General features: G+C 53.1%; 3 protein-coding genes across 12 annotated transcripts; 1 reads left to right on the plus strand and 2 right to left on the minus strand.

Annotated features, from left to right (window-relative positions):
- Window positions 1-450: 450 nt before the first annotated feature.
- On the minus strand, window positions 451-3340 carry CMTM5 (CKLF like MARVEL transmembrane domain containing 5). Of its 2 annotated transcripts, none has more exons than XM_017665118.3 (5): window positions 2798-3340; window positions 1689-1863; window positions 1092-1184; window positions 813-897; window positions 451-712 (listed from the first exon to the last, which is right to left on the minus strand). In XM_017665118.3, exons 1-5 carry the CDS (start codon window positions 2914-2916, stop codon window positions 699-701), a joined length of 486 nt encoding a protein of 161 aa, XP_017520607.1. In that variant the 5' UTR covers window positions 2917-3340; the 3' UTR covers window positions 451-698. The 2 variants fall into 2 exon arrangements, with proteins under 2 accessions (XP_017520607.1, XP_036873331.1); XM_037017436.2 differs by having other exon boundaries at window positions 459-712; window positions 1689-1841.
- A 410-nt stretch (window positions 3341-3750) lies between these two features.
- Window positions 3751-13436, minus strand: IL25 (interleukin 25). Its single transcript, XM_017665150.3, has 4 exons — window positions 11593-13436; window positions 6919-7035; window positions 6492-6736; window positions 3751-4499 (listed from the first exon to the last, which is right to left on the minus strand). The coding sequence occupies exons 2-4, from the start codon at window positions 6949-6951 to the stop codon at window positions 4253-4255; spliced, it is 525 nt and encodes a 174-aa protein (XP_017520639.1). The 5' UTR covers window positions 6952-7035; window positions 11593-13436; the 3' UTR covers window positions 3751-4252.
- A 223-nt stretch (window positions 13437-13659) lies between these two features.
- EFS (embryonal Fyn-associated substrate) lies at window positions 13660-22708 on the plus strand. 9 transcript variants are annotated; one of them, XM_073211502.1, is made up of 8 exons: window positions 13660-13863; window positions 14025-14187; window positions 14691-15258; window positions 18657-18935; window positions 19155-19295; window positions 19376-20098; window positions 20468-20557; window positions 21735-22708. In XM_073211502.1, the coding sequence occupies exons 3-8, from the start codon at window positions 15241-15243 to the stop codon at window positions 22167-22169; spliced, it is 1686 nt and encodes a 561-aa protein (XP_073067603.1). In that variant the 5' UTR covers window positions 13660-13863; window positions 14025-14187; window positions 14691-15240; the 3' UTR covers window positions 22170-22708. The 9 variants fall into 9 exon arrangements, with proteins under 9 accessions (XP_073067603.1, XP_073067607.1, XP_073067606.1 ...); XM_073211506.1 differs by having other exon boundaries at window positions 14025-14121; window positions 14688-15258; XM_073211505.1 differs by having other exon boundaries at window positions 14025-14121.
- Window positions 22709-25364: the final 2656 nt, after the last annotated feature.

Here is a 25364-nt window from a genome sequence, read left to right on the forward strand (position 1 = left end):
ATTGGACCGGCAGAAGTCTAAGGGCCCTTCCAGCACCAACATTTGGAAACTGCCCTCAACTGATGCCACAAGCTGACCTCTCTCCTGTGGCCTGAGGGCCAAGTCCACCCCATACCACAAGGGGGAACTCTGCACATGCCCCAGGCACGCGGTCTGCCTCACACAAGCTGACCCACCAGTGTGCAGGCACCTGTTCACACTGGGGAGGTGTCTGTCTTCTCACACAGAACTCCAGGAGCCCAGACAGCAGACACACCCCAAAGCGGCCTTGTACACAGAAGGCTGTGGCGTGGAAGCTCTGTGTTGAAGGATGTCTTCAGCACCTTCAGTCTAGCCCCTGCTTCCTCATTGCTCAGACCTGGCCCCAGAGAAGGGACCATGACCTGCATAGGCAGCATTTCCATGAATGCTTCTTGGCTTTCCTGGTCAGCCTAATTTCTGGGGAAGAAAAAGACTTACCAATAGTATTCAAATCTTTTAATTTGGGAATGAATGGCTTGCTTCTGCCCCCCATAGCACCTCCTTCCTAGCCAAGCTTCATCAGGAGCCAGCTCTCAGAGCACCAGACCCCACAAACAAGTTCCCTGTGACTTCTCAGGCCAGGATCCATCTCTGAGGGCAGGGGAGGGGACAATGGCATTGGGGGTAGTGAAGCCAGAGGAGGTCTGGCTGGGCCCAGGATCCAGGCAGCTCTTGGGTCACTGCTGGTCCCCTGTGAAGATGGAGTGGGGCAGGAAAGGGCATGTCAGGATGGGGTAGCCAGGGCTGGGGCTGGAAGGAGTGTCTCTTCTCCCCAGAGCACAAGCACTCACCCTGGGTGGCCCTGGGTGCCATCTCAGTCTGGTAGATCTTGAAGGCATCGTAGGCAAAGACAGAAGCCAGGATGATGCCAAAAACCTGAGGGAGTAAGAGCAGAGATGGCATAACAAAGGCCATTGGGCCTTCAGATATTAGGGAGACGGAGGTGGGTGGCACTAGGCATGGTCTGAGCCAGAACCAAAGGCACTGGCCTGGCTTGGGGGAGGCACAGAAAGTATGCAACCACCAGCCAGAGTGCTTGGAGCTGGTGAGCTCTGCGGGGCCGCACTCACAAAAGCAGCAATGGCAGCTCCATCCCGGGAGGTCACGGCTGCAAAGGAGACCACCAGGAAGATGATGATAGCACTGACACAGCGAAGGAAGTCCTGGGGGATAGGGATACAGGGTCAAAGTGAAGTCAGAGGTCAGGGGTATCACCCTAAGTTGTCCAGGCTAGTCAGTGGCTTGACCCTTAGTCACTGTGAATCCCTACATGGAGAGATCCCTGGACACACAGAAAGCACTTGAGAGGGGAGCCAGGGGTGGGGAAGAGAGGGAGATCACACAGCTACCTGGAAGGGATGCCCATGAATGCAGAGTGACCAGAAGAGAAGCTGAGGTGGGGCGGGGGTGGGGGGGGGGGCGGGGCGGGGCCCTGGGGGAGCAGGAGAGTAGATCTAAGCTATGTGCATCCTAGTCCCCATTGTCAGTGAGCCCCGGTTCACCGTGGGGCTGTGAAATCAGTGTGGGTCAAAGCAGCAGAGCTTGGCTCAGGTGTGGGCCCCCCTACTGACCCAGGAAAAGGAAAGAGGCTGGGGGCAAAAAGGAAACTCAACATTCAGTGAAGGAAAAAGGAGTCATAATGGGGTGGGGACAGCAGGGTCTCTCACCAGACAGGGCCAGTTCAGCCGCCCGAAGCGCTGGTAGTACTGGGTAGCGTAGAGGAAGAGGAAGGCGAGCGTGATGAAGAACTCCAGCAGCGCCGCTGCCATGTAGGCAGAGATGGAGGCCGTGAAGCAGATGAAGATAATGAAGGTCAGGGCCTGCAGGACCGAGCGTTTGGAGCTGACCAAGAAGGGGACATGGGCACATCCAGGCCTTTGCTTTCCCCTCCTCGGGAGTTCCTCTGACCCCCACCACCTGTCCCTGGAGGTCTCCCCGTCCCCTGTGACAGGAGCCTCATACCAGAGCATTTGCCCATTGAGAACAGTCTCCAGCCTCCCACCTCTGCTAGCCCAGGCTGCCCCCTGCCCCAAGATTCCATCAGCCCCAGACATTTAGCCAAGGTACACAGCTCCAGGAATGCCCCTCAGGGGACCCGTTGAAGCACAGAGTACAATGGGAACACCAGCCCCTGGAGTCATGCCCGCAGCAGCCCTGAGCCCTGCCTCATAATACTTTCCCCACTCCCAGATGCCTGCAACCCCTCTAGCAAGGACCAGAGCCTTTGGTTCCACACCAAGACACAAAGCTTAGGAGGCAGATACTCCACAGTGGACTAGGGACAGGGTCCCTTCAGTTCTGGTGTCACAGGGTGGCATTATGCAGAAGACTTAAGTATACACTAAGTTCTTGCTAAGTGACATGGGAAAATCCTTTCCTGAGATTAGATGTTCATGAGGGGCAGACAACAGATAAAGTGGGGCTGCAGTGAGTCCGCCCTTTTTGTTAGATGAACATGGCCATGCTAAGAAATGGCCATCTCAGAGCCTGGGGAGAGACAGGCTGGCTTTGCCCCTATCCGACCCCTGTGTCTGGCACTCCCTCAGTGTCCCAGAAAGCTGTCCAGTCTAACTTCAATCCTTCCTGCTGCAGCTGCACCTGCTTTCAGCTGGAGAGGCAGCAAGAAGGCAGGGGAAGGGAGGGCAGGGCAGCTGGGGGCAGCAGAGGCGTCCAGAAGCCTGGAAAGGGAGACTGGTGAGGGGCACAGGAGAAAGCTGGGGGAAAGGGGGTCATACTGGGAGAGAGGGAGGCACCAGGGTGGGGAAGCAGCCATTACCAGCTCAGTTTCCAGAAGGATGCCTTTGAGGGAGGAGAAGAAGGTCTTTTCCACCGTGAAGCCCTGGAGCCCCGCAGCTGCCCCCTCTTCAGGGGGCCAGTCCCGACGATCCCGGGCATTGAGCATCTCCGCAGGGCCCACCAGGCACAGCCCCCCACCGCCACCAGCCCCGGAAGGGAAGAGGGAGGACAGAAACCTGGCGGGATGGGGCAGCAGACAACAGCAGGAGAGCAGTACAAGAAACCTGCAAGTGAGGTGGGCAGACCTGCCCTGGGGCTGTCAGGGGGAGGCTGGCAGGCTGGAACTTCACCCAGCTGCCCAGAGTGCCCCCTGCAGCAGCCGCGCCAACCCCCCAGGAGGCCCACGGGTGGGGGAGGGGCCAACAGAGGAGGCGTGGTCAACACTCTCCTTACTCGGATCCCAACCCATCCCCAGGAGAGAGGAGGAAGTGGGGAGGCCAGCAGAGGAGCCAGAGGGGAAGCTGGGAAACCAGGCTGGACCAGGAGACCCCCAAGGACCTACGCCTGAAGAAGTCTGTGTCCCCCCGCCCCTAACCTAAGCCCTCTCCCTGGCTTGTCCTTTCTCCCCTTTCCTTTTAGGGAGGGTGGGAGCTGGAGCCCGGCCCAGGCAGCACCCCCCAGACCAGACTGTAGCAGCCAAGACTAAGGACAAAGGCAGACTGTTGGGGGGACAAGGGGGCGCTGTGTGCCTGCTGCAGTGCCTCAATGGGCTTCTGTCTCTCTAGCATGCCAGGAGGGCAGCCTGACCCCCATCCTGGTGTTCAGGGGTGGGCCAAGGAGCCAGAGAAGGGGAGGAATGGGAGGCTGCAGCAGCAGCTCTGGGAGGCAGAGGGGGAGGGCAGAGGGGAGGAAAAGGAACGGGGCTGGGAGCCGCAAGATGTTCAGGCACCAGGAATGTCAATGACAAATTAGGCCACTTTTAAATTCAGATTATTTATTTGGATAAGTCTATCTGTGCTCAATAACAGCCTTTTCCTCAGAGTCACCCATGTCAAAAGACTAGTAACTCCAGCAGGATGTGTGCAAAGTAGACGCTTACCAAGTGTTTGATGATCCAACAAACAAGTGAAATGAGAAGCTTTCCATGGCAAAGGGGAAAACATCAAGAAAGTGCCTGTGCTCTGCCAGGGCAGCGGGAATGGGAGTAAAGGAAGGGTGGGGAGTGGCTTACAGAAATAGGCAGAGCTTTGAAGACCTTTCCTGAAAGGAAGTGTCAAGATGGCAGCTTCCAGCAGCCATAGGCTCCCCTTGCTTTGCCCTGCCTTTCCCATCCACTCCCAAAAGTGCAATGTGTGGTTCCCCCAAAAGTCTCCCGTCTTGCTTGGAGGCGTAGTCTTTGGAGGGGCTGAACATTCAGGCATCCTGGTTCATGGCGGCAGGTGGTTGTACACCCGGCTCCAGTGTTCTGACCAGGGACTGGCCATGGGTGGCACACCTAGGCCATCACTCGGGGCCGCACACACACACAAGCCAAGGATACTCTGTAGAACCTGCGTTCCAGGCAGTAGCCATCTTTCTCTCCAGGGCATGGCCGCCGGTAGAAGACAGTCTGGTTGTGGTAGAGCAGCTCTGAGTTGCCCAGGGGGTCCATGTGGGAGCCAGTCTGTAGGTTGACGCAGTGTGGACACAGGCAGCGGGCGTGGTACAGGTCCTGGGGGAACCGGTTCAGGTCCCTGTCCAACCTGTGGAGGTGGCACTCGTCAGGACCCGGAGGGCAGCTGGCCGGGCAGACAAGGACCAGAAGCAGGGAGGGTACAGGGTGGAAATGCCAGAGGAAGGAAATGGAAGGCGGGCCGATGCTGTGCTCTGATCCTGGCTCTGGCCCCTACTTGTTATGTCACTTTGAATAAGTCACCCCCTCCTCTCTGGGATTTATTCTCCCCAGCTGTAAGTGCAGGGTGGGATGGAAGAGTGAGTGGCTCCCCAGCTGGTCCTGGGAGCCTCAGGGAGGCAGGGGAAGGTGAGCAGCCTCCCGTGCGTGCCTCCATCTGACATACATGCTGGACTCTGGCATGATGTTTCTTTTTGTAATCACTATTACATTCTTAGTTTTTTAATTACAAAAGTAAAGACTACCCTTACATTCAATTATTAAAGTGTATAAAGGAAAGACTAACAGTCTGCTCTCCCTGAGTCTCACTCCCCAGAGGGAATCCACTCAACACTTTCCTGAACATCCTTCCAGACACTTGCCATGCATATATTACGGACATAAGTAAGAGTGCATGGTAAGACTTATTTATTTACTCTGAAAGGACTTCATGGCCAAAAAAAAAAAAAACAGACTTGAAAAGTAGATGCTCCAATGATCTTGGACTCCCAAAGGCTAGCAGCAAACAGGCACAAGGCTATGCGACCATTCTCCATACAGAGTAGCCCTCACAACCTGGGCTCAAGTAGCTCAGCAGTTTCCAAAGTGGGTTCCCTAATAAGTATACCCTACAAGAAAAGGGATCTGAGTTTAGGAAATGCTGAGTTTAATGCTTTCTGAGAACTTCTTGTAGACTTTAATGTGCTGAGCACATTGTGAATACCCAGAGGTCAGGGTCGGGGCAGCTTTTCCCACACTGAGTTGATATAATTGCTTTTTGCTAGGGAGCAGCTTGCAGAACAAGTGTTGCAAAGAACACACTTTGGGGAAGACCAACAGAGTGGTCATCAGGAGTTCACAGCCTCCCAGTGGGGATCTGGACCCCAGCCCATTCAGCCATCTGGCACCCAGCTTCTCCAAAAGAGCTCCCTCCTCCCTGGTTTTAGCCCAGGATCCAGCCCATCTTCCGATACCACATCATAAGCTTAGTGACCTGGACTCTCCACCCTGGATCTAATCTCAGTCAAAGTTAGGGCCCCTCCCTACCCACTGAACTTCTCCATCCATCCCAAAAGCCAAAGCTAAGCCAGGACAAGACTCACAGGGAACAGGAACACAGACACCCTGTGCAGACACAGGTAGAAGGAGACATATGTTTGGTACCCCTAAGGCCCTAACTTTTAATGTTATTGCTTCATTGTCTCAATTTCAGTGCTTCCAAATGTTTTTACATCACGGACAAATAGATAATTCTAATATTTGTGTGGCACACTGAGTGAGAAAACAAGACTTCTTATGATCAAAGATAACCAGCCCAGGCCTCCAGCCACTCACTGCCCCCGACCAAAGTTGAGGTTTTCATTCAGTGTACTTATAACCCATTCCTGGGCCAGGCCAGCAGCATTTGGTGTTGGAATGTTTTGTGTCTGTAGCATAACATTAGTCCCTGAAATTTTAGTTAGAAAAAGATGTCCCACTGAAGGGACAGAAGCAGGAGAAGGAGAAGGAGGGAGAAGAGAGGAAAAGGAGAGAACCAGCATTTTCTGCATTAAGTGCAGATTTTACATATGTTACTTTGTATGATCTACACATTAGCCTATTGGGTATTATCTCATTTTACCTCACAGGTAAATGAGAAAAACTGAGCTTTGAAACCCTGAGTAATTAACCCAAGTAATTGGCCAATCACCCAATAAGAGTCAGAGCCAGGACCCAGAATAGGCCTTCCCTAACACCCAAACCTTCATGGCCTCTCTGAGATTAGAAGGGGCAGGTAAGCTGGAATTGGGTGGACTGCCTGTGGCCCTTGCACACACCCTGATTGGCACATGGGCAGGCATTCAGGAGGGGACAGCAGACTCACTCATATGTCCAGGGGGAGATGGACCTGCTGCTGAGGGGTCCCTCTTCACTGGCCTTGCAGGATTCCAGGTGGTGGGCGAGGCTATGGGTCTTCGGGGGAGGTGTGAGCACAGTATCCCACTTCAGCCACTCCTCAGTGAGGTCCTGTCCTTCACTGGGGCAGCATTTGGGCCAGTGGGCACAGTCCTTCTGGAGCCTCAAACTGAGGGTGTGGGCCCCCATGACCGTTGCCAAGAATGTGACCACCTGTAGGAAAGGGCCAGCGGGAGATCTGCTCTCACCTAACCTGGGTGCCCCTCCCCCAGCTCTTCCCTGAGAGCCTGGTTTCCAGCTCTAACTGGTCCCCAGCCACAAACCTGGAAGCTCGGCCTCCCTCCACCCTCAGCAACATCTCTACTCCTTTCCTGTTCAGGCCTCCGCACACTCACCTGGCCCAAGCTGGATGCTGCTTGCCCAGCCATGGCTCTGCACTGGCTGACAGGTGGGGCCTTTGGAAGCAGGCTGACTGGAGCAGTTTAGAAGTCCTGGTTTTATTTTCAGCAAACCTGTTTTGTTTATTCAAATTTATTCAAATTTATTTCCACTACCTTTTGTAGGGAGTGACCTCAGATTAAAAAACAAAACCAGACCAAAAAACCCAGAGTGTTTTCCAAAAGCCACTTAAAACACTAGGCTCATGGAAGTTGTGATTAACATTATTGTCAGCCTGGTGGCCTATTGGGTAAACTGTGTTTTCTGTACTTCTCTCGGTGTGAGGTCCAAGCAATAGCATTCTGTTGCTCTGAGAGTTTGAGAAATGGCATTATGGGCATTTCCCTGTTTGGCTTGATCCCCCAAATTAGGGAACATCATCTGGCCTCTCTTCAAGAGGCCTCATTTCCATGATCTCTGTAGTTCCCACCCATGGTCTTATCCCCACCATTCCTTTCTTTCCCAGACATCCTCCTGACTACCCACCTCAGTGAGTGGGAACATTTCTCCTCTATCTACTCTGACCCTCAACCCTCCTATTTTCTGACCCCTTCCTCATTGCCAATGATCCCAGTTCTATGATCCCCATCACTATGGCTTCTTTCCCATTGTCCATTACCCACTCCCTAACTGGCTCTCACCTTCTCCAGTGGCCCCCCCACCCCTCATTCTACCCTCTTCCTGACCAACTCTGGGCTAGGGATATAGGCATAACCCCACAGGACTGCGAGGAAGGCCCTGGTCCCATCGGCCGGTCACCTGGATGTGCAGGGTCTGATAGAAGAAGATGTTCCCACTGCACAAATGAGAAGGTGAAGCCAGGAAGGGGAGGGGCACAGTAACAGCCTCACCTAAGGTGTACCAGGAGGTCCCAGCTCCAGGACCAGCCTGCCCTCACCCCCGCCCACACAGCCCTGGGGACAAGGGCCATGGCAGGGGTAGCAGCTGCTCTCAGGCCTTAGGGTAAGCCCATCACACCTCAGCCCTTAGCAACATGGGCCACTGCGGGCCAGGAGGGGTATATGTGTTCTGGAAAGGCTTGAGCTGGGCCTGATCCCAAAGACATGGGTCAGCTGGGAGCCACCCTGCGTGGGAGGCACTGAGAGCAGGCCAGAGCCTACTTCCCTCCAAGCTTTTTCTCTCATCTTTGCCCATCGACCTCCCTCATCATCCACACCCACGATCCCCCACCCCAACACACTCATACACAGACATTGTCTCTAGAATGATATTTCCTGATTTGCATGTGCTTTCCCTTAGAAAATACCCCTCAGGTAACCAAGGAAAATAAACACAGGGAACCAGGAATAGCTTAAACTGCAGAGGGAGGAAGAATCCTTTGAATTCTTTAGAGCAAAGAATCCTCAAAGAAGAGGAGTCATGAGGTCAGGAGACATTCTGGAGAAATGGAGAAACTGCCTGAGGAAACCTGAGGAGTTTCAGGGAGTAGGGGACTCGGGGTGCGGTGGAGGTGCAGGGGAAACAGGTGGTGGCTGGGAGAGCAGGGGCACTTGAGCACTGAGGCCAGGGATACCTTCCTCTGCTCCTGCTGCCCCATTTCCTGCACCTGTGCTCCTGAACACCCTCTCACTTCTACACTCCACTGGCCTCAGTTCCCATATATTAGGTGCAGGATGGTGGCGCAGGACATGCATCAGCTCATTTTATCCTTACAATAATACCATGAGATGGAAACCATTATCTCCATATCACGGATAAGATCCAAAGGGATTTAGTGACCTCTCCAAGGTCACACAGTTAGGTAGAGGCAGAGCTGGTTTTCGGCTCCAGCCTTGACCAACTACAAATCTAAGCCCCTGGTCTGGAGGGGCCACACTGGGATGATCCCAGCTGACTGCAAATGGAAGGAAACCCCCCTCAGTGAGTGATTTCCTACCCACCTGGGTTTGAGCTGGGCCAGGTCTCCTCTGAGCCTACAGGGCATTCCTGCCCACTCAAGCATTCAGCTCTGCTGGCTGGGATCCACAAATCCACCTTCCTATTCCCCAGTCTTTGGTCTGGCATATGGCCCCCAGGGTAGTTTTTGGGGTTCCTGAGCAATCCCTAACCCCAGAAAAGCTCTAAGGGAGCAGTGCTCTTCCAGGAAAGTTGGATCCCTATGGGTGTCCCCAAACCAATCAGAGCCTCAGAGCCTGACATTGGCCCAGATCTTCTGATCTTGGCCCTTGTCCAGGAGAGGGTGCTCGTAAGAGTTAGAAATGACCCCAGCTACTTCTTTCATCTGCTGTTGCTGCAAAGGACCCACATTGGTTGCCCAGGACACTGCTCTTCAGGAGAGGCCTTTGGCACAGCCCCCTGCCTCTGCACCAGGACCTCCTCTGAGGGCATTCTCCCCCAGGGTTGGCCTTCCCCACTGTGTTGAGCACAATTTCTTGGGTCCAGCCCCCACCCCCCACCCGTTTGCTCAGTCTCTGCCCTTATCTCAGTAGTAGCTCTGTGGGACTCCTTAGGGTGACTCCCCTGCTGTGAGAAACATTTTCCAAAGGGGTTTCCTCCTGGGGTGACTAGTTTTGGAATTCCTGAGTCACTTCAGCTTCCAGGGAATCCTTGGGGGTGTGGGGAAATGCAGGTGGCAATGGGAAGAATGCTGGAGGTGGAAGCAAAGGGAAGTTGGAGCAGCACCTGACATCAAGGGTACCTCCCAGGGAGTCCTCACCTGCCTGGGCCTGACCTTGCAGCTAGAGGGGACTTGCTGGGAGTCCTACCCCTGAGCCCCTGGGAAGACAGATCTAAACCTAGTAAGGAAAGGCAGGACAGATGTCATGGAATACACTGTCATCCTCGGCCAGAGAAGGCTCTTGGAGTTTGCAGGAAGCTAGAATATAGCTGTGCTGCCCTTTCTCAGAAAGTCATTCAAATCCACACCTGCTGCCCTAGAGTCCTTACCCTGCCTCAAATCAACTCTTGACCTTGGGCCCCCTCTGGTCCTTTCTCCCCATTTACAAAAGTGTGTGTGGTTTGGCCTTTTTGTGAGTTGAAGGGTAGGGGGTAACCTGGATACCCACAAAAGTGCCAACCAGCTCAGCCCCTGAAATAGTGCTGAAGCCACAGGACTCAGCAGGGCTGTGAAAGTCTGATGTGAGGGGGGATCCTGGTGGCTAAATTGCTCAAGTACTTCTGTCTCTGCTGGTAAGTAGATGTTGTCCTCAGCCCTGGGGCTCCCCACTACCACAACCTCCCCATGATCAAGCAGCTAAAGGGTGAACCCCTGGCTAAGATTGGGGTGCCCACTATACTGCACCCATGTCCTGATTGGTAGGTGATGTTGGTACTGTTGGTAGTCAGTTATTTGTCATATCACCTTTGGTTACAGAAATGCTTAGGCTCAGGAGCCTGCCTTCAAAGAGAATCCAGTCTGGCCTGGGAGACATGTGGAGAATCAGTGCACTGGACAAGAAGCCCCACAACTCCCTCACCCAGGCTGGCATTGGTGTGTCCCCACAGAGGTACCTGGGCTTACTCAGCTTTGTCCTACAGTCATGGCTGCCCTTGTTCATTCATCTACTTCTCAAATAGTTATTGAACACCTACTATACACTAGGCACTATTTTAAATGCTAGGAATGCAGAGGAGGACAATCCAGATAAGGTCCCTGCCTTGTGAAGCTTAAATTTTAGGAGGAGACAGATGATAAACAGGGAAACAAGATAATCTCTGATAATAATAAATCCTATGAAGAAAATGAAACAGTGCTCTGAGGTAGGGAATTACTGGGGGTAATGGGGCAGCTTTAACTTGGAAAGCCAAGGAAGGCCTCTCTGAGGGTGCAGAGTTTGGCACGATGATGGAAAGCATCTGGGGGAACAGTGGTCTAGGCAGAGGGAGTGGGACATTCAGAGTCCTAGAGGTGGGAAAGAGCCAGGAATATGTGAAACAGAAAGGACAGTGTGGATGGAAAACAGATGATAAGGGGGAGAGTGGGAGGAGATGAGGTGAGGAGGAGGCAGGGACCAGATCACATAGGGTCTTACAGGCTGTGGAGTATTTGGATTTTATTCTGAGGTCAGTGGGAAGGTACTGACTGGCTTCAACATGACCTACAAGATGTGAGTTTCTGGAAGGCAGGCACCATGTCCTTGACATTCTGCTGCCCCACAGGGCCAGCATCAAATAATCACAACAGTTGCTTTTACCCAAATTTATACACCATGGGCCAGGCAAGCATGGGCCTCAGGATTCCTCACAACAAGTCAGTGCTATTGGTTCCATTATGACCCCACTTTACAGACAGAGAATCAGAGGCTCTAAGAGGTCAAGTAGCCTGCCAAGGTCACTAGTCAGTGTTGGAACCAGGACTAGAATCCAGGCAATCTGGGTGCTGTGTGGCCCAAAGAGAGAAGAACTGGAAGAATTTGTGAGCACCTGAGTTCTGAGTAGCAGGAGGAACAAGTGCAGGTCAAGGAAGTCATGGGATGGGATGAGGAAGAGGCCAGCTGGTTGGCCCTGCTACGAAGAGGAGAGAAGATGCAGCCCACTGAGCCAGATGCAAGGGATCCTCCTCTCTATCCCAGGAATATGGCAAGGACAAGCCTGAAACTGAGGGCCCAGCTGCCTGGAGCTGCCACCTGCCCAAGGTCCACCTGTCCAGCCTCAGTTTTCTCCAACCTTACCTGGAACCCAGAGCTCTCCCAGAACAAGTTCAAATCACCCAAACACTCTGCAAAGGAGAGGACAGAGAGGAGGCATAAGGACTGGGAAAAGACTCCTCCTGCCCTCAACAAAGAAACACTTGCAGCTTTTATGGGAGCACAGGTTGAGGGGCCAGAGGAACCAAGGTGAGGAAAGCCCTGGAAAGAGAGCTTTGTGGAAGGCACTTAACAGGTATTTACTCCTCACCAAAGTCACTGGTACAGACGAGGAACTCAGACTCGAGGTGTGATACAACTTGACTAAGGTCACACAGCTAATCAATCAGGGTTCACTTCCAAGTATGGCTCCATTCTGCGTCTGGGCACTCCAGAACAACAGTCTTACTTCTCCTGCAGGTTCACACTCTGCTCCTCCTCACCTACACTTCCCCAGGCACTGAGCTATGGGCAGTGAACCCCACTGCCCACCTCCCATACTACCATGGTGCCTGGGCCTAGCACTCCTTTCCTGCTTAGCCTTTTCTGGCCTCCATCTGTTTCCTCTTGTGCCAGTCAGAGTGTTCATCTGTTGGGAACTGGGTTTCCTGACCACCTCCATTTTGGGAACCAAAATTTTCCTTGGTAATATCCTGGTCAGAAATCATAGCATGTCACTCCCCAGCAGCTGATTGTCTGTGTTCCAGGCAGCCAAGCCCCTAGGGCTGGGGTCTAGAAGAGGTTAGACCAGGTTGGAGTAAGAATGAGGGACATCTCCCTTCAGATACATCTGGAAATTTAAAAGTTCCTCTGCTATCCTAACGGAGTCTAAGTCTATTCAGGATCAGTTCCAGGCCCAGATCTGTACCCCATTTCTGAGCCAAGCCCTGAACCAATGTTATCTATCCCCATGTTCACCCCAGAATCTCTCCCTGATCACCCAAGGGTTGCACTCCTCCCCTCCGCAGAGGGTTCTTCCGAAGCGCCTAGGCAACAGGGAAGGAAGGAAGCCAGGGCAGGTAGTCCCCTCTCCTGTCCTGGGAAATGCCTGGATGTGTGGGCCTATGGAATGTAGGGAGGGGAAGAGTGGGGCATCTGTCCAACACCTCAGGTTCACAAAGGACCTTAAATTAGACTTCTGATATTATCTCCAAATGAGGTTATACATAGAGTCATTTTCTATTTTATGTTTGAATTGTTCATTTTTTAAATGCAAACACTGAAAAAATACTACAGCTTTTCAACCCTGTTTGGCATCTCGCTTTTTAAGTATCAGTGTGAAATAAAGAAAAGCTGACCACTATACTAGGGACCACCAAAAAGATCTCTAAGCCCTAAACATTGAAGGTTCATTAACTCTGGGAGTCCCAAAATGGCCATCCATGGAAAAACTAAAAGCCACCAGCTAATTTAAAGGCTTAACAATTTGTATCCGCATTCCTGTTAAAGGATAAGCAAAATGCTTACCTTTCCCCTTAATTTCCTTCTTCAGATGCCGGCCAGGACATGTACTGCCCCAACTCTTTTCTTTATATAGCTTATGTGAATGAAATGTACCCCTCTGACATGGTCTTGTCTGCCTCCTCCAGGATATAAAAACCTGTATGGCCTGAGCTCTTTAGAATATATCTCTACCCCACCTATAGGAGTGTTATCTTTCCAGGTCTAGGTCTGAATTCTGGCTGAAATAAAACTCTGTATTTATTTTTTCAAGTTGATTTTGATGAATTTTTCAGTTATACCAGGACCCTCGGAAACGGAAGAAAGAAAAGCCTTCCTTCCAGACTCTGCGAGGCCATGATATGTGCCCCAAAAACAAGAACCAGGAGAGAGGGTTGCTGGCTGGGGGCAGTGCACATCAAGGAGTAATAATTTGGCAGGAGAGGTGTGGGGACTCGGGAAGAGTTCTGCTCTTTTGTGCCCACAGTCCCGACTCCTGCTCCGCGCGGCAGCAGGACTGAGCCAGCGTGAGGGCGGGCGGGGGACAGGCCCAGACTGGCAGAGACTCGTGTAAGAGGCGGCACAACCCGCTCGGCCCGCAGCTCTGGGACTAGACGCTCAGGCTTCACACTCCCTCTCTAGGGCCAGAATCCCTGTCCAGCCCCCGATAACCCTACCAAGGGAAGCTCCGCTGAGGATCCCAGAAAGGCGAAAGGCGCGCTCCCTTCCTTGCATGGGAAAGACAGATGGGGGGCTAATGAAAAGGACGCCGAGAGGCGCGGGGCTGTCGGTGGCGGAGGCGTGGTGGGGAGCCGTGACCTCCAGGAGTGAGCGCACCAGACTGCCGGGTGGGGGCGTCCGCCGCGACGTCGGAAGGTAGAAGGCGCCGGGGAGAGGGCCGGGAGGGGGCGTGCAGTTTGGCCCGAGGGTCCGGAGCTGAAACTCAACACCCGCCTTTGGAGAGAGCGTCCTCTTTTCTCCTCCTCCCTTTCCCTTCTCCTCCCTTTTCCCCCTCCCTCCTTTCTCTTAATCCCCAGGACTGAGCCCGGCGCCGGAGCGGAGAGGGCCCGAGGGGAGGAGAAAGGAACTTCCGTGAGAGGGAACCGGGAGCCGGGAAGGGGAGCCACGAGCGGGGTGAGCCCCAAAGCCACGCGCGACCCCCGGAGCCTTCTTAGCCTCTCAGTGCACCACCACCTCCAGGCGAGTCCACAGGACCCTGGGCCCTGCTCCTCCGCGCCTTCTTTGCTCCTCTTGCTTTGTGGCCTTTCTCTCCGTTCCCAGAGACACCTGGGAGCTGCCCCGAGCTCTGCTAAGGGCGCGTGAGAGCGGGGCGGCGAGGTCGGAGAGCAGCGGGCCAGGGAGGGATTGGGAGCTAGTAACCCAGCGCGCTGGGGCCGAGTGGAGGGGGCGGGTGGGCCGCTCCGCGGCGTCAGCAAGGCCGTCCCGCCCCTTCGAACCGGGCCCGCGTGCGCGTTGTAAGGCACCGTCCTGGTAACCCCTGCCTCCTGGGCGTGCTGCGAGCCAGTGTGCCTGACTGTGAGTCCGCTTCACCGTCGGGGGTGCTAGTTTCCGGGCAGAAAGCAGCCACTTGGGCAACTCGGCCCAACGTCCACGCTCTCGGTGGCCTTTGCCAACTTGGGCGAGTTTGACGAGAGTCGAACGTCTCAGTTCTCGCTCTCACGCACCACCCTCCCTCGCAGCAGGGCAGCCGCAGTGCCTCAGGCCGCCCCGACCACAGCCCTGGGAGCACCGCTGTGCCGCGCGGCCCCCGGGTGGGGCGGGTTGGTGCCTAAACTCGCCCATCCAGCTCAACCGCCCCGCCGGCTTCTCCCAGCCCTTGGGGCTGTCCTGAGAGGCCTGGAGTGGCGTCGAGTACAACTCCAGCTTCCACCTCCTCCCCTGCCTCGGCCCTGGAAGGGAGCTTTCGGCCCATGCGGAGCCGGTGTACCTTCGCGGCCTAGGGTAGGCAGCTCCCGGGCCTGGCCAAGCCGGCGGCCCCCAGGACTGCACAGAGCGCACGCCCTTGGATGAAGTCCCGCAGCGACGCCTCGGCCCGCCCTGCCCCTCCTCCTGCCCCGCCAAGCTGCCTCCCATTTGGGGAGTTTTGTGGGTTTTCTTTCTCCTCCTCCAACCTACGCGGAGACCACGACTCAGGCGCCGCAGCTAGGGCCGCCCCCATGGTGCCGGGCAGCCGCTGCTGAGGTCCACAAAGCCGAGCCTGGCCTGGATTGGGCAGCGCGGGAGGCCAAGGCCATGGCCTTAGCCACGTCGGTGAGTCCACCCGGGAGAGGAAGCTACCGGGTTAGAGACCTCCACAATCCTCCCTGCGCACCTGTCACTTTTATTTCTGCCCTCTCTTTGTTTCTCTCCTTGGTCCCTTTCTTCTCCAGAAGGCTGTCCCCATCCTCTCACGTTTATTTCCCGGTCATCTCTAGCTCCTTCTGGGTCTGGGTTCACCCTTCTTCCTTCCCTCTCCCTATTCTCCTATTTTTCTTTCTTGAGGTTGCCCCTAGTTGGAGGGGAGGGGGCAAGACTGTCTGCTCTTTTATGGGCGGGAACAAATGGACACCGGTGGTTGGCAGGGGCCAGTGATTGGGAGGTAAGCAAAATGTTGGGAGGGGGCTGAAAGTTCAGAGGTGGCTCCAGAAAAATGGGACAAGCCAACGGGCCCAAGGAGGCCCTTCTCTAGAGGAGAATGGAGGAAATGAGGGAAATAGGGCAAAAGAGGGAGATCAGGCCTGGAAAGAAAATAGAGGGAGGAGGTTGAGGCTGTGTCAGCCAGCCACTGGTCACTTCCCGGGGACTGGGGACAAAGAGAAGAGACAGCTGGCATGATGGGACAGTGGGAGGAGGCCTACAGAAAGCGTGTGGCCCACTGCCACCCCTGTTAAGGCAGCCACTCCCTCATAAGTCAGCAGGGCCCCTGAGGAGGGGGGTAGAGCAGGGGTGGCCCCACCCATCATCAATCAGTCTATCAGCAACTCTGGCCTGGGTTCTGCAATTGCCTAGAGGTTGGGCCCCATTGGACAGAATTCAAACCTCACACAAGGGAGGAGCTCTCCACAGCCCAACCTCTGCTTTCTGTCCTGTATTCCTTGTAATCTGAATCCAAGCAACTCTGTCCCCTTTCCACTCTTTCCTCTATAGGCCCTAGGATTCCCAGGCAACATGAGGCTGCCTCCCGCATTCTGGCCCCCCTTTGAATGATTACTCTAGGAAGGAGGATTGTGAGGCTGGAAAAAGAAGCATGACTCCTACATCCTTCCATACCCCTCGAGGACGAGTTTGATTTTCACTCCTCAGACCAAACCCCTTCTAGGGCCTCAATCTGTATGGTGAGAAGACCCTAGCCCAGAGCAAGGAGAGGGGGAGGTCCTGACAATAGTGGGGGTACTCTGACATAAAGATGCTGGCTCAGGAGTCAGCTGGGCACCTTTGTAGACCTGGGAAGTAGATTTTTCTTTTTACCTAGAGGTGGGTGGGATAGTATTTTTGCTAATTAAACTCACAGGATCCTGATGACAGCTAATGTTTACTGAGCATTTACTGGCCCTGTGCTGGCCCTAAGCTTTGTCCTGGTTTATCCTGGTTGTTTGGCACATTATCTCATCCATCCTCACAACAACCCCTGTGAGGGAAGTACTACTGTTACCTGAAAATGGGTATTCAGATCTGGGTTCCACAAAGGAGGAAACTGAGACTCAGAAGGGTTAAACTACCTAACGTCACCCAGCTAGAAAGGGACAAAGCCAGGACTCAAACCTAGGTCTATCTTCCTCAGAACTGTGCTGTCATCCACCTGGCTACATCCCAAATCATCAATTCACAGTCAGAAAGAAAAGCACTGAGCTAACCAGGAATTTGTCATCTGGCTACCATGTTTTCTTTCTATGGAACAATATCCTATAGAAGCCAAAATATAATCAGAAAATAGTTTGATATGTTTGAAATCAGGCAAGAGAAGTTGGTTTCTCTTTAAAATCACCCTGCCATGAAAGGCTGGGCAACCTCTCCTTCTGAGGGAAACACTGGCCAAGAGGAACATACACTCATGCTGGCAGAGCAGGGCTTCCTTCTCCCCAGGGCCTGGTGGCCATATGCAGCCTGCCAGAGATCTTTAGCTTGAGATTTTTTTTAATGGATGAGTCAGCCCACATGGTTATCTGCTCAAAAATACCTAACTGCCTGCCTGCTCTCTGCCACCACTGTGTAAACACCACCTGGGATCCTGCCAGAGGGCACAGTTACTTACCAAACCTAATTGAAGTGGGGTATATTTCGATATTGTGAGTAGTTTAAACTTGATCCCACCAAAAGACTTCATGGAACCAGAGCCCTATGAAGAATGACTAGCAAAGGGAAATTGGATATAAGGAAGACTTCATAAGTGCTTGAGTCATGTTTGAGTCATGGACCCTCTCAACTTAACCACTGTTATTAATTTAAGGAGAAAAAAATAGTTCCTTGTGTTTGTGATTGTGGAGAGGCATCAGAGGGGTGAAGGAATGATTGAGTACAGGCTCTGGAATCAAACAGCATGGGGTTCAAATCACACTCCATCAACTGCACCAGCTGTATGTTGTTGGGCAAAGTATTAACCTCTCTGTTCCAGTTTCCTTTCCAAATGGGGATAATGATGGCACCTCCCTAATGAGGTTGTTGTGGGGATTAAATGAGATGAGATTATTAGTGCAAACATTTATGGCATCTGGATACATAATTTGCACTTGGTATCTGACTTACTACCCGAGCCATGTGGCTCTCAAAAAAAAAGCTCCTCTCAAGGAAAACTCTTAGATGTCCTCACTAGACAGGACTGGAAACAGGCCAATAAATGTTTGCTCTTGGTTGGCCTGCCAGCCCTACCTCCACACATACACATACACACACACATGAGCATGTACATTTTTCTCCATGGTAACCTCAGCCTCTTGTGGTAGAACCTTATTTGCTCAGACTGAGAAAAAACAATTGCTTCATTCCTGTTTTCCTCATGCCTAGGCACTGTCTGGGCTGAGTTTCTCCCACTCAGCATGTGGGGTCTGCAGCTGCTTAATCTTACTTTTTGCTGATGGGGGTTGCTGCTGGGGAGCAGGGAAGCTCCTGTGGGAGACCTTAGCAGGACTTCCTCTGGTACATGAGTCTTTGGAGAAAACTCATTCAACATACATTTATTCAGGACTCATTCCAGGTCAGGCCCTATGCCTGGGGCTAGGAACATAGCAGGCCCTGTTCTCACAGGGCTTACACTATAAGGGAAGAAATCTATAATGAAAAAGTAAATAGAGAACTAATATAAAGTATTATGGCAGAAACAGTGGGTAAAGACAAACACAGAATGGGGTGGGGAGAAGAGCAAAGAAAAGACCTCTTTGACAAGGAGATATTTAAGCAGAACTAAAGAATCAGAAAGGGCCAGTCAGGGGAAGAGCATTCTGCGTAAAGGAACAGCAAGTACAAAGGCCCTGAGGTGGGAAAGGAGTTGTCTAGTTCAAGGAATAGAAAGAAGGGAGAGTGCCGAGGATGAAGCTAGAAACAAGGCAGGGCCCAGTCAGGAAGTTAGGGTTTTAGCTTAAGGGAAATGGGGAGCTCAGAAGTGTTTGGACCTGGGGTGACATGATCTGATATGGGTGTGAAGCCTGCCCTCCCACCCCTACCTCACCCACCAGGCCCAGCTGGCCCGGGCACTCTACGACAACACAGCTGAGTCCCCCCAGGAGCTGTCCTTCCGCCGAGGGGACGTTCTACGGATACTGCAGAGGGAGGGCACTGGTGGGCTGGATGGCTGGTGCCTCTGCTCCCTGCATGGCCAGCAGGGCATTGTGCCCGCCAACAGAGTGAAGCTCCTTCCTCCTGGCCCAGCACCCAAGCCCAGCCTCTCCCAGATGCCCCCAGCCCAGCCTGGCTCATCATATCCAGCCCCAGAGCACAGCAGTGAGGATCATGAGGTGAGAGCTGGAATCCTCCCAACTCTGAGCCTGGAGAGCCCTGAGACCTCAGCTCCTACTGACTGTGCTGTAGGAAGCATATGTGATGACCCTTCCTGGGCTCTGTTTCCCCATTGGTACAGGGAGGGGGTTGGAAGGTGTCTCAGGTTCTCCAAGGCATATGTTATCCTATTCCCTGGCTTCCACCCCTGACCCGCCCACCTGTCTTGATCCCTCCAGGTGTATGTGGTGCCGCCCCGAGCTCAGCCATGTCCTGCCTTAGGACCAACAGCTGGACCCTGCCCACCCTCCCCAGACGCCATCTATAAGGTTCCCAGAGGCAGTGGGACTCAGCTGCCTGCCCCTGGAGACGCCTTGGAGGTGAGGGCTAGAGGCAGTGTGTACGTTGGGCAGGGACAGACCACTCAAGGGGAAACTAACTGCTCTTACTCCATCTCCAGGTCTATGACGTGCCCTCCACTGCCCTCCGAGTTCCCTCCAGTGATCCTTATGACTCCCCTGCCTCCCTTTCCTGCCCTCTGGGCCGGGTTACCTCACAGCCCGCTGGAGAGGAGGAAGCTCCCTATGATGTGCCTCTGGCCCCACGATCACCATCAGAACTGGAGCCAGATTTGGAGTGGGAAGAGGGCCGGGAAGCAGGGCCTCCCCTCTACACTGCTCCGTCCAACTTGAAACGGGCGTCAGCCCTGCTCAATCTGTATGAAGCACCTGAGGAGCTGCTACCACATGAGGAAGGTGGGGGCACTGACGAGGGCATCTATGACGTGCCTCTGCTGGGGCCAGAAGCACCCCCCTCTCCAGACCCCCGAGGAGCTTCGGCCTGCAGTGACCTGGACACCTTGGCCTTGCTTCTGGCTAGAAGCCCCCCAGCCCCACACAGGCCCCGGTTGCCCTCAGCTGAGAGCCTATCCCGACGCCCTCTGCCTGCCCTACCTGTCCCCGAGGGCCCCAGCCTTTCCCCAGCTCCCTCTCCTGCTCCAGGCCGGAAAGGCAGCATCCAGGATCGGCCTCTGCCCCCACCCCCGCCCTGTCTGCCTGGCTACAGAGGCCCCAAGGTGGAGGGGGATACAGAGGGTGGGGAGGTGGAGGATGATCCAGCTGGACACCACAATGAGTATGAGGGCATCCCCATGGCTGAGGAGTATGACTATGTCCACCTGAAGGTGAGTTTGCCTGGGTCGTCCCCACTGGAAATGCCCCTGGGAGAACCAAGGGGAGTGGGGGGAGGCCTGGGGCCCAAAGGCAGGCCCTCCTTCTCTTCCCACCTTCCCCTCTTCACTGGCCCTACACCCTATGGCCTAGGATCCCAGAACTTGGCCACACCACTTGTTGCAGTGTCACATTCCTCCCTCTAAACCCATCTTGGGGTCCCTGAGCCTTCTCACCTGTAACTAGAGCTCTCCCAGACCTAGATTTAAGGGCTACAGCCTCTGATGGCAGGAGAGACCTTGGGAGGGGAGGGCAGAGGAGGGGCAGGAAGCCCATAGAGGCCACCACACCCTGCTCCCTGAGACTCTGATCCCCTCCTGCAGGGCATGGACAGAGCTCAGGGATCTAGGCCACTGGATGAGGCCTTCCCAGGGAACCCTGAACAGCCGGAGAAAGGGCCGCAGGAGCAGCAGGTAACCCTGTTGTGGTGCTAGGGAAGGAGCCAGGGGGGGGGGGGGGACAGGAACTTGGAAGAAAGAGTATTCACAACTGAACCAGCAAGGGAAAGAGATTGGATGGGGTGAGAGCTCAGTGAGATGGGACAGCTGGAGCAGAGAGGTTAGAATTCTACAGGAAGGAGCTGGAACTTAGAAAAGGATATCAGGAATTCAGAAAGAGAGGAAAGAATGTGTTGGAGAGGTGTCAGAAAACCGAGCAGCTAGGGAAGCAGAAAGTTTCTGGGCTGTGGGTCAGAGCGGGGCCAGGCGACTTCTGAGGCTCCTTCAAACTGTAAATTCCTAGGTTCCTAAGAGACTTGGCACCTAATCCCAGCTCCACCACAAAAGCTAGGGGGTCAGAAGCTACCAGTTAATCTCTCTGGGCCTCAGGAAAGTGAGATGTTCTCCTTGACTCTGTCTAGAATGGTCCTAATCACAGCAGCTGCCATTTATCAGGTTTTTGCCCAGTGCCAGACCCTGTGTAAATAAGCACATCTCATGCGTCAGTACTGATCATAGCCATTGTTAGTACTCCTTGTGCTCGCAGTGTGCAGTGCTCTGCCCCAAGCCCTTTCTATGTTCTGTATAACAGCCCTGAGCCCTAGGAGGCAGCTACCAGAACTGCACTACCCAGTATGGGGGCCACTAGCCACATGCAGCTATCAAGCACTCAAAATGTGGCTTAGTCTGAATTGAAATCTGCTGTAAATATAAAATGCACACCAGGTTTTGCAGACTTTGTATGAAAAATATCAAAATAATTTTTATATCAATACCATGTTGGAATTAGAAAAAAATATACCAGTTTCTTTTTACTACCTTAACATGGCTACTAGAAAATTTTTAATTGCACATGTGGTTCATATTATGTTTATACTGGGCAATAGAGTACTAGATTCCCCATCTTAGAGATGAGAAAACAAAGAAATTAAAAGACTTGTTTGAGGTTGTTTGAATTCAGATGTGTCTGACATCTACTCTGGGTACTTTCCTGCCACTTGCCATGAGACAATTTTCTGATGGACGGAGGTAAGAGCTAAAGGAATCGTGCTCAGGAAAGGAAGGAGGAGCAAAGGGAGGGAAGGAAGAAGGAAAGGTGAAAACAAGTGGCACTAACAGGAGCGTTCCCACTCACCACTCCTCTTGCCCTCAGGAGGCCCTGTCCCCAGGGGAGCTGCCCACTGTGTCTTCTGGAGATCTGCAGCTCCTGCACTTCTACGCAGGGCAGTGTCAGAACCACTACTCAGCCCTGCAGGCAGCTGTGGCAGCCCTGCTGTCCAGCACCCAGGCCAACCAGCCCCCACACCTCTTTGTGCCCCACAGCAAGCGGGTAGTGGTGGCTGCTCACCACCTGGTGTTTGTTGGGGACACCCTGGGCCGGCTGGCAGCCTCTGCCCCTCTTCGAGCACAGGTCGGGGCTGCTGGCACAGCACTGGGCCAGGCACTGCGGGCCACTGTGCTGGCGGTCAAGGGGGCTGCGCTGGGCTACCCATCCAGCCCTGCAGCCCAGGAGATGGCGCAGTGTGTGGCACAGCTGGCAGGGCAGGCCCTGCAATTCACCACCCTGCTCACCAGCCTGGCCCCCTGAGAGTCCCTTGGCACTGCTCTGCCCCTCCCCTTGCTGCTGGAGCCCCTTCCGGCTCCAGGGGTGGCTGGAGGGCTCTGTGGTAGGGAATAGGAGAGGTGCAGGTATCCTCTCCTCCAGTCATCTCAGTGTCCTACAGAGGCATCTCCTCTCCCAACCCCACAGCTTTTTGTACGAGCCATTTTGTATAAATTATTTATATTTAATATTATTCCCTGCCTTGTCAGGGGCAGGTGCCAGGCCCTCTGGGGCAGGAAGGAACTGGACTCTCCTCCCTCAACCTGGGCTGGAGGTTCTTGGTTGCTGCACTGCCAGCCACCTCTGGAAGCTTGGCCCCAGAGAATTAGGTGGCTGAAACAAGGGGCCACCCAGAGCCCCTTTCTTGTGCTTTTCTTGGCTCTAGAATATCAGCACCTCACTGGTGGCCAAGAGTGAGGACAGGATATTGGCCATCCAGAATGTGAAGGTCTGGAAGAGGCTAGAGGGCTCCTCTCCGCAGGAGGCAGGAGAGAGGTGGGCCTCAATAAACCCTGCTATCTGGTTCCGTGCCTCTGCTTTTTTTTGGAGGGGTGTGGGAACAGTGCCCCTCATCTAAACCTATGGAAATTTTGCTGTTTCTTCAATGGCTATGCATTTGGCAGGTTTCAGCTCCCATGATGGGCCAGGCACAGTTGGGAAGGTATATTGGGGTGGGATTGATAGAAATGAGGCAGTTAAAATAAGTAAATTTAAAAAGTACAACCTGCCAAAGATTTGACAGTTGCTGGTAATGGAGTAAACTGGATGATATGAAGAACTAACCAGATGAGGGCGAGGCCATTGAAGTAGACCAGACAGGGTGATTGGGAGTAGTGGTATCTGAGCTGGGACCACTTGAGGATGAGAGAATCAAGAAGAGTGAGAACTAGCATACTGGAAAGGCTAATGCTGATTGCTGACCAAGGATCTTTCCTCCAAGACCTCATTGTCAAGTGATGTCATTAGGGAGGTGTACCTATGGAGAAGTTAGCCACATGAGAGCCTTTAAAGCTGCTGTCGTCTGAAGAGTTCACCCCAACAGAAGGCCTCTCCTCACCTTTCTGCCATAGGACAGCTCTGCCCAGTAGGAGAGTGCAGCTGGCCAGCCTGGGCACCCCAGGTTCACCCAAGGGGGGGTCTCATCCCTTAAACTCCCTTCCCAGGCTTCCTGCTGACCGTCTGAACACACCGTCTTTTAGAGGAGCTGAGGGGCAGATGAAGGCCATGTGTCGGAAGTCTACAGTCCTCAGGGCCTAGGTGGGAGATCACTCCAGCTATTTACCACAAGGGAAGAAGTCCAAGCCACAGATCCATTTCTTCAGGTCTGCTTCTCCAAGATGATGCTCTGGCACAGTGACTGACTGGAAGCACCCCAGACTTCAGTCAGAGTCTTAGTCTCTTGGTGCCCACTATGCATATGCCTCCTCTATTTGGGGTTCCTTCATTATCCTTTCACTAAGAGAAAACTCATTTCCAGATTCTGGGGCCACCAAAATTCACCCCTACATGCTGAAGACTTAAAATGGACCATTCTCCATCATCCTCCAGGAAGAATTTCAAGAGATCAACCTGTAATTAGAGTCAGAGGTCTCAGTGCAAGTCCCAGATCTGCCATATACCTGTCTGTGGGTAAATCCTGCCAGTCCGTCTGAGTCCTGGTGTCATCTGTATTGTGAGGACGATCATAATGGTCATGTTGTGAGGCCCCAACAAGACAGTCATGTGAACAATCCAGCACCACATCAAGTTAAGGGATTTTAATTCCAGGACAGACACAAGGACACAGACAAAAATCCCCGAGAAATACTGGCTGTGGCAGTACCAAAGTAAATCCTGAAGAAATGCTGAAATAGGTAGGGGAGGCTGTTAAATGGACTGGAGAGTTTCCCATGTTTGGAAAATTTCTGAACAGGGAATGGATTTCCGGTCTAAGGCTCAGGATACTCCTTTCTATCCCTTACCTGAAATTAGAGAATAAAGTACCTGTTAGGCATCAACTCTAAAGAAGTGTGTCTCTAATATACATACACCTGGGGGTCTGGTTAAAAATGCATGTCATGATTCAAGAGCCTGCAATTCTACATTTCTAATTAGCTCCCAGGTGATATGGGTGCTGCTGGTCTGTGCATCACACTTTGAGTAGCAATTCAAGGAGCTCAGGAAGGCTTCTCTGAGGCAAATATCCTTGAGCTGCCAGCTAAAGGGGGAGGAGAACTTGACTGAGGGGGAGGAAAAGCATAGGCATAAAGACCAGCTTATGCAAGGGCATTGCAAAAACTGAAAGGCCTGTGAGATGAGTGCAGAGAGCATGAGACCAGGCATGCAGGACCATGTGTGAGGTGTCTAGAATATTAGCATTCACCTTGACAGGAGAAGCCACTGGAGGCTATTCAGCAGGAAAGGGACATGAACAGATCTGCATTTTGAAAAGATTCCATCTGCACTATAAATAACAGGGGAAGGGAATGGAAATACAGTACATGCAGAACCTCAATGAGGATTTAGGAGGCTAAAGTAGTTTGTGCAACAGGGAGTTGACTAATGGTGATAAGCTGGAGAGAAGAGACTGAGAACTCAATAAGAGTAAAACGGACAGGATTTTGTAAAAGATTTAATTGTGCAGTAAGGAAGAGGCACTCTAAGGGCTATCACTTGAGCATTTGGCCATAATTGGATGAAGAGGATGCTATTCACTGAGGAAAGAAGCATTAGAAGAAAACCAGATACAGGGAGAAGAGCATGAGTTTAATCTTACACAAATGCACCTGTAAAATGTTAAACAAGAGGTGTCTTCATGGGTCTGGGGCTTAGAAGCCAGGTGGGAGCTGAAGATGAAAGTGTGGGAATCAAGTTTGTATTTACATTGGGGGTGCTTGAAGCTGTGAGCATGGGTGAGATCAGTGTGAGATGAGAGAGGTCCTAGGACCATGCGTCTGAGGATTGCAGACACAAATGATGGTGAAGATGAGCCTGCAATGGAGAAAAGAGAACACAAGGAGAGTGTGGGACTTAACAGCCTAGGAAGAAAATGTTTAGAGGAAGGGGTGGTCTACCGTGCCAAATGCTGTTGGGAAATGAGTAAGACTCAACCACAGTGAAGCTGGATGAAGTGGTCTTGTAGAAGACAGAAGACAGGCTGAGTGCAGTCAGTGCACAACCCAGCCTTCCATGGGCATGCCC

This window comes from Manis javanica, chromosome 8, assembly GCF_040802235.1.
Source record: "Manis javanica isolate MJ-LG chromosome 8, MJ_LKY, whole genome shotgun sequence".
NCBI lineage: Eukaryota > Metazoa > Chordata > Mammalia > Pholidota > Manidae > Manis > Manis javanica.